Source organism: Dysidea avara, chromosome 14 (assembly GCF_963678975.1).
Source record: "Dysidea avara chromosome 14, odDysAvar1.4, whole genome shotgun sequence".
NCBI classification, from domain to species: domain Eukaryota; kingdom Metazoa; phylum Porifera; class Demospongiae; order Dictyoceratida; family Dysideidae; genus Dysidea; species Dysidea avara.
The window spans coordinates 14,345,416-14,358,160 of record NC_089285.1 but is presented as its reverse complement, the minus strand read 5'-3'; the positions used below and the strand labels follow the sequence as shown (position 1 = coordinate 14,358,160).

The window sequence follows — 12,745 nt, the reverse complement described above, 5'->3', positions numbered from 1 at the left end:
TAAATATGTATAATGTTTTAACAACAAGTAAACATTTCAGTATAATAAAGGCATGAGTTGTATATAACAGCTCTTATTACCTGATAACTATACAAGTAATGGCCAGACCTAATTTCTGTTATTGGTTACAAATGCTCATCCTTTCATTGAATAATTACTACAGTAACAGGGTCAGCACCAGTGTGAACCATATTGAAAATCAAAGAGTGCAATGTTAGCATGTGTGTAAAGGTGTAGTGTATTTGTTTATTGAGTTCAAGGTTTCATGGTTAACAAGTGGCATTTTGTGAGGGATACTGTAAAATCTGCAGCCCATGATGTGTTGGGCTTTTCCTCTCATTGACAACCAGATTGGTTTAATGACTCGTTATAGAACATTTACAACCTTATTGCAATGCAGCTTATAATAAATGGATCAATATGTGTAAATGTGCGGTTCTTGCTGCCTAGAGAAGAGGCAAAACGAGCAGTTAGAGAAGCAAAGAACAGATGGTTTCAAGAGAAGGCAGCTACAGTTGATCAAAGACAGTTTGGGGGGAAGCAAGTTTAGAATTGCATAAGGGAATGCAACGTAGAAAAAGGGACCAGGTACCATCCAGAGTTGTACGAGAATAATGTTGCATGTGTTAGTACAGCATCTCAACACCAGTGTTGAAGATGCCACTTCACTAAAATGTTGAATGTTTGTTTGCCAAAGGTAAGTTGGATTCAGTAAGGCAGCATGAGGTAGACCCTTCTCTTGCATATTTTCCTTGTGAACATGATGTGTAGTTGGCATTATCCAAAGTCAAAAACTGGTAAATCAAGTATTCTGCCTGAGATGATGAAGACCAGTCAAGCAAGTAGTGACTTTGCATACATGCTCTTGAAGCTTGTATAGGCCACTTGGAAGGAGAAAGGTGTACTACAGGGTTGGCAGGATGCTATTCTATTTCCCATCCCTAAGAAGGGTAACCTTCATTGTTGTGACAATTCAGAAGGGATTGCTTTGCTTGATGTAGTTGGTAAATCAGTTGGTAGGATTACGCAAAACTGTTTACAGAAGCTTGTAGAACAAGTACTACCGGAGTTCCAGTGTGTCTTCCGAAGAGGCCAAAGCTGTACAGACATGGTGAGATAGTCAGCTGAGAAGGTATTAGAGCATAATTCTAAGCAGTACTTTGATTTTGTGGATTTGGATAAAGTGTATGATTGTGTCCCACATGGGTGGCGCTGGAGAAGTTGGGACTATACCTATTGATCTGGTTAAGTCATTTCATGATGATACAAAAGGCTGAGATGAGGGATGATGGTAAATTGTTGGAGAAGACTGAAGTTACAAATGGTTTGAGACAAGGATACACAATGACCTCTACATTGTTAACATTTATGCTAGTGTTATTGAAGAAGCATGTTCCAACAGTGTGACAACAAGTTCTTGCTTCCTCTGCTGTGGTGGAGGACCACGTGACCCAAATGGGCAGTGTCAAGAAGACAAGACAAGTGTGTGTGTGTGTGTGCCTGTGTGTGTGTGCCCGTGTGTGTGTGCCCGTGTGCAGTATATGTGTGTGGGTGTCAGTCTTTTTAGGGGACTATGTAAGTCGGTACTTCCACTTGGTGACGCTTATAATTATTTTTTACAAACACTGGCTAATGCTGACTTGGCTCTAAGGATAGTGATTTGTTAGTGATAAATTAAGTGTTCCTCATGTCACCCAGCATGGTGAAGGGGTTGCTATTGTGTTGGATCACTTAATGCAGGGCTCAACCCAGAATATTGAGCTGGGGGGAGCAAAGTAAGTTGTTTTGGAATTGGTTTTAGTGTTCTATACAATTATGAGAGAGGAAAGAGAATCACTATAAGCATGTGAAGCACACTCTGAAATGTGAAGCATGAGGTTTCTCAGAAGGCCTGAGGGCATGCCTTCTAAGTGAAGATACACGATTTTGATGAAATTTTACTGTGATGCTGCCGAATGTATTGACCATTTGATCATAAAAGATTATCATTAAGCCATTACATTTCTAACTACATATCAAGGCTTTAGGTGTAAACCTGGGGGGAGGCAATAGCTAACCCAGGGGGGTCAGTGCCTCCCACCTACCCACCCTTCCTAAATTAATCCCTGTAATGGCACATATATACAGGGATTCAAGAAAGTCACGGCCTACCATTAGCTCAAGGATTGTATCTGCTCGAGTTAAATGTTGCCATTGTTGGTGGCTATGCCCCAACTCATTGGGCTGTTGAGAGTCACAGATCCTCCATTGTTGGGAGTGAGGGATATGTTTGGTGTTGGTAAATTGAATGAGAACAAAGAGCACCACCTTAGTTTGTTTCAATGCAATTATAGTGAACAGAAGAGGATTTATCAGTACACTTGGAAAAATCCAGAAACTGAGCACTTACATATAATGACGCTATTGCACTGGTACTATGGTCAGCTGAATGTTGAACTGCTTACAGATTGGTTTGTTCTACTCTGAGGTGTACTCCAGTTTTCAGGTAAATGAACATCATGTAGGAAGAATATTGGTGTGCAAAAGCGTGTATATCATGTGATTCAACTATTGGAAATACGTAAAACTAGTGGACAGATATGATGGTCTGACTGTATGTTGCAGGCTTGCAATGATATGCTAGGGAGAGGCGGTATATAGGAAACAACCAGAATGGTTTGTTGGAATTCACCTTGACTATTGATTTCTAAACATAATACATCTTCTCCCACTGGTTACTGTCTGGCTGTGCTGTTGATTTAGTCTCCTGGATGTGATTGGCAAACAGAGTGCTTAACGATAGATTGCTGGTGGTAAAAAAATATTCACAGATTATTAGTGTAGGTTTAGGGCTGGTTTGATATGATACTCTGTGTTCGTCACCCGTCAGTTAGTGAAGAAAGCCATCAAACATAATACTAAAGTGGTTCATTATTTGTAGACTTACACATAAGCACTATGATTCTGTGCCCAATGTGTGGTATGCTTTCTCATTCAGAATGGTTTGTGTCTGTTTTTGGATTAGCGATTGATAGATGGTGTCAAGCAGCAGGTGTGGAAGTGCAGTTTAAGCTGAGTGTAAAGCTAGTTGGAGAGAGGACTAGGAGACCAAGCTCTTTTGTACTGTCAAACCACTTGATTGCAGATGATACTGCTCTGGTCAATATAATCTTCTGCTAGAATACTATGAAGTAGCTAGTGAGAATGATCTCACTCTGAGTATCTGTAAAGCTGCCAAAGTTGCCTGTCAGTGGGATTTCTCACTGATGATGACTTGACCTCATTGGGATTGGATGGAAGTAGTCAGTATTAGAGATCACTGGTGGAAGCATCACTGGTGAAGGCATCACTGGTGAAGGAATGTGGTGGAACAGTTGGTAAAGTCAGCTGCAGGTTTGTACAAGCATCTAAAGCTTTTGGCAGTCTCTATGATTCTGCATTCACTGCATTAGAATTGACATTGGAGACCAAGATCTACATTGGGAATGTTGTTAGTGGTGGGTAAGAAGTGGTTAGTAAGTTGGACAGGTGTTACTGATTGTATCTTGGAACAACTCTGAGCTGGTTGGTATATTTCACATGGTTGAGAGAATTGGTGACTTACTAACACAGTATAGGTTAAGATGGTTGGGACATTTCCAAGACAAAAGGCACTTTAAGAAGCAGTTATTTGGCTGGCTCCCTCAAAAGCATCTGCACATATTGTTATGAAGGGACAAGTCCATTAGGACATAAGTGATCACAGAGGACAGAATAATCTCAGGATGGCTGGTTTCAAGTCATGCGTGCATGCGTGCGTGTGTGTGTTTGTATACATGTGTGTGTGTGTGTGTGCGTGTGTGTGTGTGTGTGTGTGTGTGTGTGTGTGTGTGTGTGTGTGTGTGTGTGTGTGTGTGTGTGTGTGTGTGTGTGTGTGTGTGTGTGTGTGTGTGTGTGTGTGTGTGTGTGTGTGTGTGTGTGTGTGTGTGATGAATGTGCATATGCACATGAATGTGATTAATTCACGTAATGCCTATAGCTATGTTAAACTTCATTATAAAATAAGTATTCAATAGACAGACAATGTGTTCATTAGTGGCTACAATTACCAACATTTACACTTCACAATACAAGCCTATCCTATGAGTGCATCATCACCTATAGTGTTAAATTAAATACATAATTCTCTTTGTTTTGAAAAAAGAGATATAGTGATACAGCATGGTTACTACAATAATATGAGTAGTGGCCACCATAAATATACAAGGATTAATGATGAGCTTCAAAAAGAAGAGAAGGTCAGTAATGGTGAGAAAAGGTTGATGAAGGGAAGCAGCCATGGGAACTTAGCTCATTCATTAAGCAGTCATGCAGTGAGAAGAAGTAGCATAAGAAGAAGTAAAACAGATTGTGACTTAAGATCATTGTTGTTGTCTGATAGTTTGGCAACAAGAGATTATGTCACTCCTTATTTAAGGATGAAAATGCAGCAGAGACTAAAGCACAAACATGGTAGCAAGTTCAGTCTTCATTCATCTAGTTCCTTTGGTAGTAGTAGCATCAGGTCATCTCAAAGTACTATTACTGAACAAATACTACACAGATCATCTAAGGAAGTATGCACAATTAATTATATTATTCAAGCTTGTGTACATCATGTTACTGTAGCTTCATAATTTGTTCTGTTGGGCAATCAGGATGGTAAGGTTTCTAATTCGAATGAATGCTAGCCTCAAGAATTACATACATGAAAATCAAAAAGCACAAATACAAACAGCCGCAGAACTGCAGTACTGTGCTATGCAGTCTGGTTTCCGTGTTGAAAAGATGGCATTTTGTAAATCTGACTTTGATGCTTCAAACCGAGTGAGTGGATCCTTTAATATGCAGTTGAATTACACATAAAGTAATACACTGATGATTTCTTTCTCAGGTGTATATACCCAAATGGGCACTGAGTGTTATGCAACTATCACCACAACAGAGAAGCGAATCAGATGTAAAGAAAGTTGTTTCACTACTACGACTATTCAAAGGATTTAAAGATAAGTTTTCCACAGAAGCACAAGAAGAATTTTGCCGACACTGTGAATATAGCTGGTACATAAAGGAATTAAGTGTGTAACTGCCATGTGTGGTATGTGTTAGGTATGAGAAGAGGAGAGTTTTGTTACGTGCTGGACATCCTGGGAATTCATGCTATTTCATTTACTCTGGGTCTGTTTTTGTTAACATCGAAGAGAAGGCCAGCAAGACTGGAAAGGTGTACACAAAAACTCTCTGTGTTCTACCATGTGGCTCCATGTGTGGAGTGAGTAAGCTCATTTAATTGCTACAGTAAACTCATTCTGTATGCACAGGAGATTAGTCTGTTATACGGCATCCCGAGATCAGCTACTGTAATCTGTAGAGAAAATGTTGAAGTAATAACAATCAGCAAGGAAGTTTTATTGCGTCTGTCTCCAGATAAAATGCAAAGGGAAGTCACACTGAAAATGCAATACTTGAGGTTTGAAATATATAATGTCTATACTCACACACAAATGCGCACAATTCTACAAGCTAAACATTTGAGTTTGTTCATCTTTTTGTTTACTCACAGAGAATGTGGATTGTTCTCTGACTGGCCTGATGAATACTTAAGGGAACTAAGCATCCACTCAAAAACAAATGAGGTTAACAACTATGTCATACGATATGCAACAACAGTCTTAGCTATATATACATGCATATAGTGGAACTATGGAAAACTGATTGAACACAACACAAAGACTTCGGAGTTCTTATACATCGTAGTACAGGTAAACATATGATGAGGAATAACACAACAGTGTAGACTCTCTCATGTGTACAGGGTCATGTTGAAGTGATGTGTAAAGTGAGCACAGATGCAAGTGTTAGTATTAATTGTGACGAGAACACAAGAAATTACCTCCCAAAACTTGCAAATCCTGATCCTATTATAGTCTGTCCTAACTGGGAGAATGAGCGACCACCGATGGCTCTTGTCCGTGTTGATTCTGTTGTTCCATTTAAACCAGTTGTAAGTATACAGTTTGTGTCCCAAAATTTAGCAGACACTAAATCCTTATCCATGGAATATAGGTGTATATGCATGTATTCAGTACTTTACTACATGCATAGGATCTTCAGTGCATACTAAAGGATTGTAGACACAATGGGATGGTCATAGCAAGTTTGGGAGCAGAAGTGATGAGAGTTCCAAAGCTTCGACTACAGACAATACCACCTGCACCATACTGGAGAGCATTACAACATAAAGCTAGTAATGTCCGACAGTAAGTTAATGTATAAAGACCATATATAGCATCAAGACCATACCTATAGCTGTACACATGCCAAGAATCATAAGTGTGCAATGAAACTTGCACGTTCAATTTAAATGGAATTTAATCTGTATATGTGCATGTTTTATGCAAAAACTACAAAAAAAAACTATCATAATGAGCTACCTGCCTTGTTGGTACTTTACTGCAGTGTATTTGCCTAATTAGTCTGCAAATTGAAACAGCAGACATGTTCATCTACAAGCAAGTGGTGGTGTAGTAAGTTGCTCCCTTACATGGTTACTGCCATGGGGAGAAGGGTTATAGACTGGAGAGCTTGCCATAGACTATCATTTTGACATAAAAGAGACATCAGAATATAGTAGCTTGATTGTCTTATTAAGTAGCTTGGTATTTTCACTTACAGGTACCCCTCTGAGGGGGCTATGAAAAAGGCATTTCTAGAAAGAAACCAGTGGATCATATTTCGATCAGTGATACAAGATGATGTTCTGGATGGATGTGATGGAGTATTGGTAGCGTCAAAACCTGCTACTAAGAAAGGCACCACAGGGTGGGCCAAATTTCCAGGCAAGCAGAGAAGAAGCTCAGTAACTACTGAACGTCCATTTCTGACATGTTTACAAAGCAACACTTTACCTCATGAACACAGTGCTGGTGACCACAACGGATACTGCCTGAAATTGATAGATGTAACACGTAAAGACATGCGAGATAAAATGTCCCGTAATATTTCACTTATCCTTAAGAACAAAGTATGCACTTAATACTCTATTGCTCATCTTGTAACTAGCGTAAACAACCAATTACCATCAATATATCAAAAATGTTATCTGTGTCATAACTTCAGAAGTGGACAATATGTGAAGATCCATATTACTGCTCCATTAAGAAACAGAAAATGTGAAACGCTATATCAGTAGTAATTAGTTTGTTATGTCAATATAAAAACATTCATATCATCAAATAACCAATTATTGGTGGCAATCTATCATCTATCAGACAACCACCCACTTGCGTGACAACAAACACAAGCGAAATCACGTGCATAGGATTTCGACCAATCAAATCGATTCATTTTTGAACTTCAAACTATAATTACCACAAGTGACTTCCGCTTTAAATTTGTCAACGCGCAAGAAACTGTGATACACTCATTGCAAATATATCCGGTTGAGTAGGCCACGTGACTAATAAAATCAATCATCAATCAAAACCATTGCGCGTTGAAGCACAACCGGCTCAGACCACGCCCCGTTAACTCCGTGACCGGAGGTTGTGCTTTCGAATCGTCGCTTAGCATCTTTGTCCACTGCTCCACCTGAGTTGGTATCCTCATTTTCAAGTTCAGTGTAAGGTTGCAGATGCCATGAAAGTCATCGATGTAAATACCTTGGAACTCCCGAAAGTACTAGAGGACTTGAGGGGATCCAACCTCGATGGTTCAGTCGTGTGCACCCTAGTTATTTACCACACGAACAGGGAACCATGTGAGGATGATTTTACAGAGCGTGTAAAAGGTAGGAAATCCGTCGTACTGCAATATCTAATTAACGCACACTCCAATGTTCCGAACACGAGGCTTGATTTAATACCTGGTGTTTGTGAAAACAAGGGGATCATGGCCAATGCAGTTTACTATTTGTTGTGTACGTGCTTTTGTGTCAGATTGAAATGTGGCTGGCCAAAGTGTGATGTGCACAGTGTTTAGTGGTATAGACCCTTTGCATGTGAGCTGCTGCCATAGCAACATTTGCCATCTTGGAATACAACCCGTTTTGCACTCCCAATAGCGTTGCTTTCTATAAGAGTAAAACAATACCCATGAATTAGAGCTGCTTCTCCTGCATTCCACAGCAAAGGTTGACCAGATTAAACGTACGCTCTCCCCTACGCTACCTAGGTTGCAAAAGGGGTTGTACTCCAAAATGGTGGATGTTGCTATGGCAGCAGCTCACCTGCAAAGGGTCTATATACTTAAAACAAGTAACGCATCATAAGTGATGTAGTTATGCATATGGTATATGTATGTATGTAGTGCTCCTACACTGTAAAATTATATTGCTACTAGTGTCTTGTTATATACATTACTTGTACATAGCAATATGCTATGGAGAGAGTATATATAAGCAATATTTTTGGTGAGGTGCGGACAGAAAGCTAGTGTTATACATTTTCAGCGGTCATAAAGTTCCACCATTAGGGCTTTTCCCATATGGCTGAAATAATTCAAATCACAAATTGGTTTATCAGTGTCCATTGGCCGAATAACTGTTATATCTACTATCCTGAATATCCAGTGATAATCATAATCACCTACTTGGTACACCCACCACACAACATTGTGTTTGTTGTTGGCCACCAATGTACACACGTAGAGTTGGGCTGTTAAGCGCATGTACCTATAATTTTCAGAGAAAACTTTTACAAGCTGTTAGGTGCACACACCTAATTAATCACTATGGTGTGTTTAACACAGAATCACTATGTTGTAATAGAGTAGTTTGTGGTCACCACACCAGTGTATAAGGATATTTGACTCCATTTCTGGGTGAAATTCTTTGTGATGAACAAGAATATTGCAATCCAGAAGGCTGATTTGCTGTATACATAGTGAAGGGAGACATAAGCGCTCGAGGAGACATTAATTTTCCAGTACTTCCAGCTATATTTCCCATGTGTACCATTGTCGTGTGTCGAGCCTCACATTTGGCCATGTGCGCTTATCAGCCATGGTTAATCACAAGAAATGTGTATGCACCTAACAAATAATATGTGCTTAATAGACACATGCACTTAACAACCCAACTTTACGGTATGTAGCTACACTACAAAGACAGTATTTGCACATTGCAAGTGTATCCATTTGTTTCAGTAGCACCATACATGTTAAATGGTACTGGTATTGTTAACAGTAGGTGGCTTAATTATACAAAATGCTATCTTTATCCTTGTATATATATATATATATATATATATATATATCATTTCCGGTCAATAACTTGCCATCTTGAAAACAGTGTAATAATTCAAGAAGCATATAAAGTTGCTTTTATAAAATATTCATAACTAGCAAATATTTGTCACTGTACATGTTCTTTATCTCAAGTACTCTTGGTATAGATGATGTATAACTTGTTATTGTTTGTAGCCGAAGAAGTGGTTTGTACAGCATCATATATGAGGGAAGATGGTATGTTGATCAAGGTGGCAGTTCAAGATATAAACCAGTTAGTTTATCTAATGGCTGTATGTATGTAGTAATTGTGGGACCACAACATGAAGGAATCACTCACTGTATAATGGGATATGTTTGATGAGGAAACTTCTTACAAACTGAGAAGAAAGGTTCATCTGAGTGGTTATAGCTTGACAATTACCCCTGACTGAGTTTCTTGTGTGGTATATAGTCTGCTTTGTGACCACAACATCTGCAGATTACCTTGTACCTTGTAAACAGCTGCTGATTGAGGACTCACCACTGGACAATGAGACATATTTATGTCCAATACTAAATATTTCCCAGTAAACATGTGTATTTTCAGTCATGTATGTTTGTGTGTGGTTAAAGAGATGGCCATAACCAATCCATGGGTATTTACTGCCCATTCAGGTGGTTTGTTGTTCATAAGCCTGCAATATGTTCTTTGTCCAGAGTGGAACTTTGGTTTGCCAACCAAAAAATGTGAACTATGTGGTCACAGTTTGGAAGTATCATCTATCATGCCATAATAGCAGTTCACTGCTGGTGGCATGTACCATACACAATCACTACACTACACACATTAACTACTTCACTTCTTTTGCTAGACTAAGGAGCAATCTTCATTCCCACTAGAGAATTGGTATTTATCCCCACTCCAACTCTCCATGAGAGATATCTCCATTTCTAGCCAGTGGGGCTCTCTAAGTAACCCATTTACATGCAGGCCAAGTGAGAAGACCCCTAGGAGGGTGGATGGGCTAAAGACAATAGCAGCGTCCCTAGAAACAAAGGCCTTCCCTTCTAAACATGATTTCTATTGTTGGTTTGTAAGGGCAACACGGAGGAGTAGGGAACCTTGATCCAGCCCAGTCTTCACTACCCCTGCACACACATACGCTGCATACTTAGTATGATAGGTAGACAGGCAGATAGCTTAGCATTAGATATTAACAAATTTGGTCATCACGAGTATAAGGAGTAAATATGATGTGTGTCCAGATGGTCTGTGTAATTGTTTATGTATGTGCATGCACATCTCATTTGTTTATTTTGAGTTGTGGATGATTTGTAATGTATGTACTACAATGATATTCCATGTAGGTGGGCTGATCCTAGTAATGTGTTCAAACTTACATACAAGATCAAGTGCTTGCCAGCATTGGTTAATATTAACACAGTGAGTTCAGAAAGAATTGTCCAAACTTTTTGATAGCATTGTTGCTATGCAGGGGTACAAGCTTGAAGGGGAGAACTGCTGTAGGGAGCTTTTAGTTAGAAGAGTACTTGGTAGGTTGTTGTTGCTTAGTAGTAGTCGCCAGTGTTGAATTAACTATCCCTAAAATTTATGTGTAAAGTATTGTATTTTTGTATTGTGTACAAGCAGCTTGTATTCACTAACTCGTATCTGTTTTACATAGGTGTCAAAATGGTGGTGCAACCCAAGTCAGAATCAATGCTAACAAATGGCTTACACTTTACATCATTGCTGAACAATGTTGATAAGGAATTTGATAACCTTAGCAAATACCAGAAAGAAATGGTTCTCTTCAATCTTCATAAACTTTGTGCACCATTTAAATGTGAAAACCTGGCAAGCACACTGGAGAAGTTGTCAAAACGAGACTTTCTCAGTCTTCTCCCGCCTGAAATAGCTTACAAGATTTTGGAGCACCTTGATCACTCGTCACTTGGTTGTAGTGCTGTGGTCAGTCGAGTATGGTATTCTTTGGTTACCAGCAATCACAAGTTGTGGCTTAAAGCGATAGACTCTCTAACACTGCACGAAGAATTGAAGGAACGGAAGTTGAAGTACGTGCAGCCGTACAGACTGTATGTCAACTACAAGAGAAAGCTTCACTACTTCAAGCACATAGCAGTGGAGATGCACTTCCCAGATGTCAAAGAGTTTGTTCATTCTGGTGAACTGCAGCGCATCAAAGAGATCCGCAATGCCCCTGATGGTAGCATAGCATTGGGCCATTCAATGGCCCAACCACATGACATTTTCCGCAAGTACAGGATCACTTCTTCTTCCAAGCTACTGTCCACAATTAAGACCATACACACAATGAGTTGTCGAGTGAACAATAAGTTTCTATTCTGCAGTACTAGTGGTGGAAGGTGGATGTGTTATGACTGGAAGACAGGAAAGGAGGTGTACACTATTCAAACGAGAGATTATGGATATGATGAGCGTAGCTATGCTGCTTTTGCTGATCCTTGTAACAAGTGTTGTATGCTTGGAGTGTTTAGTTCAAACAGGGTCAGTTTTACTCCAAATGGTGACTGCTACTGTGCAATTAAGTTTGTTGTTTCGTATGTAAACGAGTATTGTGAACTTCAGGTTGGTATTCGGATTGCCCGTTTCATGTTAGATGCTACAGAGCAGTTGAATATTATCTACCACCATGCTGTGGTTAGTGAGGAAATAAAGTTTTATTGTGGCAACGAAAAATCTTCGCATATGCCTTGTGAAAAGCATAAGATGATATTTCAACAACAAGATTTTCAGGTTTTTATTTATGAAATGGAGACCCGTCATGAGCAAGGCCCATGCAGTCTTCTTCCAGTGTTGTTGTATCGCTTCAAGCCTGACGTCCAACTAGACATTCCCCAAGAAGCGTTTGGCCCCCACAAGTTCTGCCTGTCTAAGGACATGAGCATAATGGGATATGCCAGTGGACCAAAGTACGTCTGGTACAATGTAGATGGGAAAATGCGCAGGAATGCAACTATTGAAGGCGAGCCTTTTCTTACGGTGGTTGCAATTGGCGATGTCTTTTCAATATTGGCTGTAGTGACCACCGAGTTTTTTAGGCTTTTAATTGTGGAAAGTGCTTCTGGTAATATCGTCAAAGTGTTTCCTGACTTGACACCAACTCAAGGCTGGCGTGGCAGAAGTTATGATTTTACAGCAGCTCCTCTGGATGTTGATTGGTTGAATGACATTACAGATTCTCCAGAACTGTTTGATAAAACTGTACCAATGCTAGCTACTGTTTATGGGGCGGGTGTATTTGTCATCTGGCATTGCGTACCATAGATAGTTATATGCATAGCTGTAGTTTTTTCTTTGTTCCATTTTTAACACTTAAGATAAAAAATATTTGTTTATGGTTTATAATGAATTAGTTGTTATGATAGGAGGTCAGTGATTTGAACAGGCCTCGGGCTTTTCCACTAACAGTCTACGGTGACCTGACGTAAAAAGTGGTGGAATACAGGATGAGCCCCACCCACCCACTATCGAAAGTAATAATTTGAGAAAAGATTT

The 12,745-nt window shown here is 39.6% G+C and overlaps 2 protein-coding genes across 3 annotated transcripts; both read left to right on the top strand.

The window, feature by feature from the left end:
- Window positions 1-4,233: 4,233 nt before the first annotated feature.
- On the top strand, window positions 4,234-7,033 carry LOC136244152 (uncharacterized). Its single transcript, XM_066035669.1, has 11 exons — window positions 4,234-4,256; window positions 4,400-4,574; window positions 4,627-4,824; window positions 4,892-5,058; window positions 5,107-5,269; window positions 5,319-5,467; window positions 5,561-5,633; window positions 5,694-5,759; window positions 5,813-6,001; window positions 6,103-6,257; window positions 6,673-7,033. Exons 1-11 carry the CDS (start codon window positions 4,234-4,236, stop codon window positions 7,031-7,033), a joined length of 1,719 nt encoding a protein of 572 aa, XP_065891741.1.
- Window positions 7,034-7,467: 434 nt separating this feature from the next.
- On the top strand, window positions 7,468-12,599 carry LOC136244411 (uncharacterized). Of its 2 annotated transcripts, XM_066035994.1 has the most exons (5): window positions 7,468-7,786; window positions 9,418-9,496; window positions 10,573-10,648; window positions 10,701-10,758; window positions 10,890-12,599. In XM_066035994.1, exons 1-5 carry the CDS (start codon window positions 7,636-7,638, stop codon window positions 12,512-12,514), a joined length of 1,989 nt encoding a protein of 662 aa, XP_065892066.1. In that variant the 5' UTR covers window positions 7,468-7,635; the 3' UTR covers window positions 12,515-12,599. The 2 variants fall into 2 exon arrangements, with proteins under 2 accessions (XP_065892066.1, XP_065892067.1); XM_066035995.1 differs by lacking the exons at window positions 10,573-10,648; window positions 10,701-10,758 and having other exon boundaries at window positions 7,754-7,786.
- Window positions 12,600-12,745: the final 146 nt, after the last annotated feature.

Excerpts from the sequence above, each read along its gene's own strand:
- LOC136244411 (XM_066035994.1), top strand. The coding sequence starts at position 7,636 with ATGAAAGTCATCGATGTAAATACCTTGGAACTCCCGAAAGTACTAGAG. Across the intron at positions 9,497-10,572 it reads GCAGTTCAAGATATAAACCA|GTGGGCTGATCCTAGTAATG; the intron begins GTTAGTTTATCT and ends TATTCCATGTAG. Across the intron at positions 10,649-10,700 it reads CATTGGTTAATATTAACACA|GGGTACAAGCTTGAAGGGGA; the intron begins GTGAGTTCAGAA and ends GTTGCTATGCAG.
- LOC136244152 (XM_066035669.1), top strand. The coding sequence starts at position 4,234 with ATGAGCTTCAAAAAGAAGAGAAG. Across the intron at positions 4,825-4,891 it reads ACTTTGATGCTTCAAACCGA|GTGTATATACCCAAATGGGC; the intron begins GTGAGTGGATCC and ends TTTCTTTCTCAG. Across the intron at positions 5,760-5,812 it reads TCTTATACATCGTAGTACAG|GGTCATGTTGAAGTGATGTG; the intron begins GTAAACATATGA and ends TCATGTGTACAG.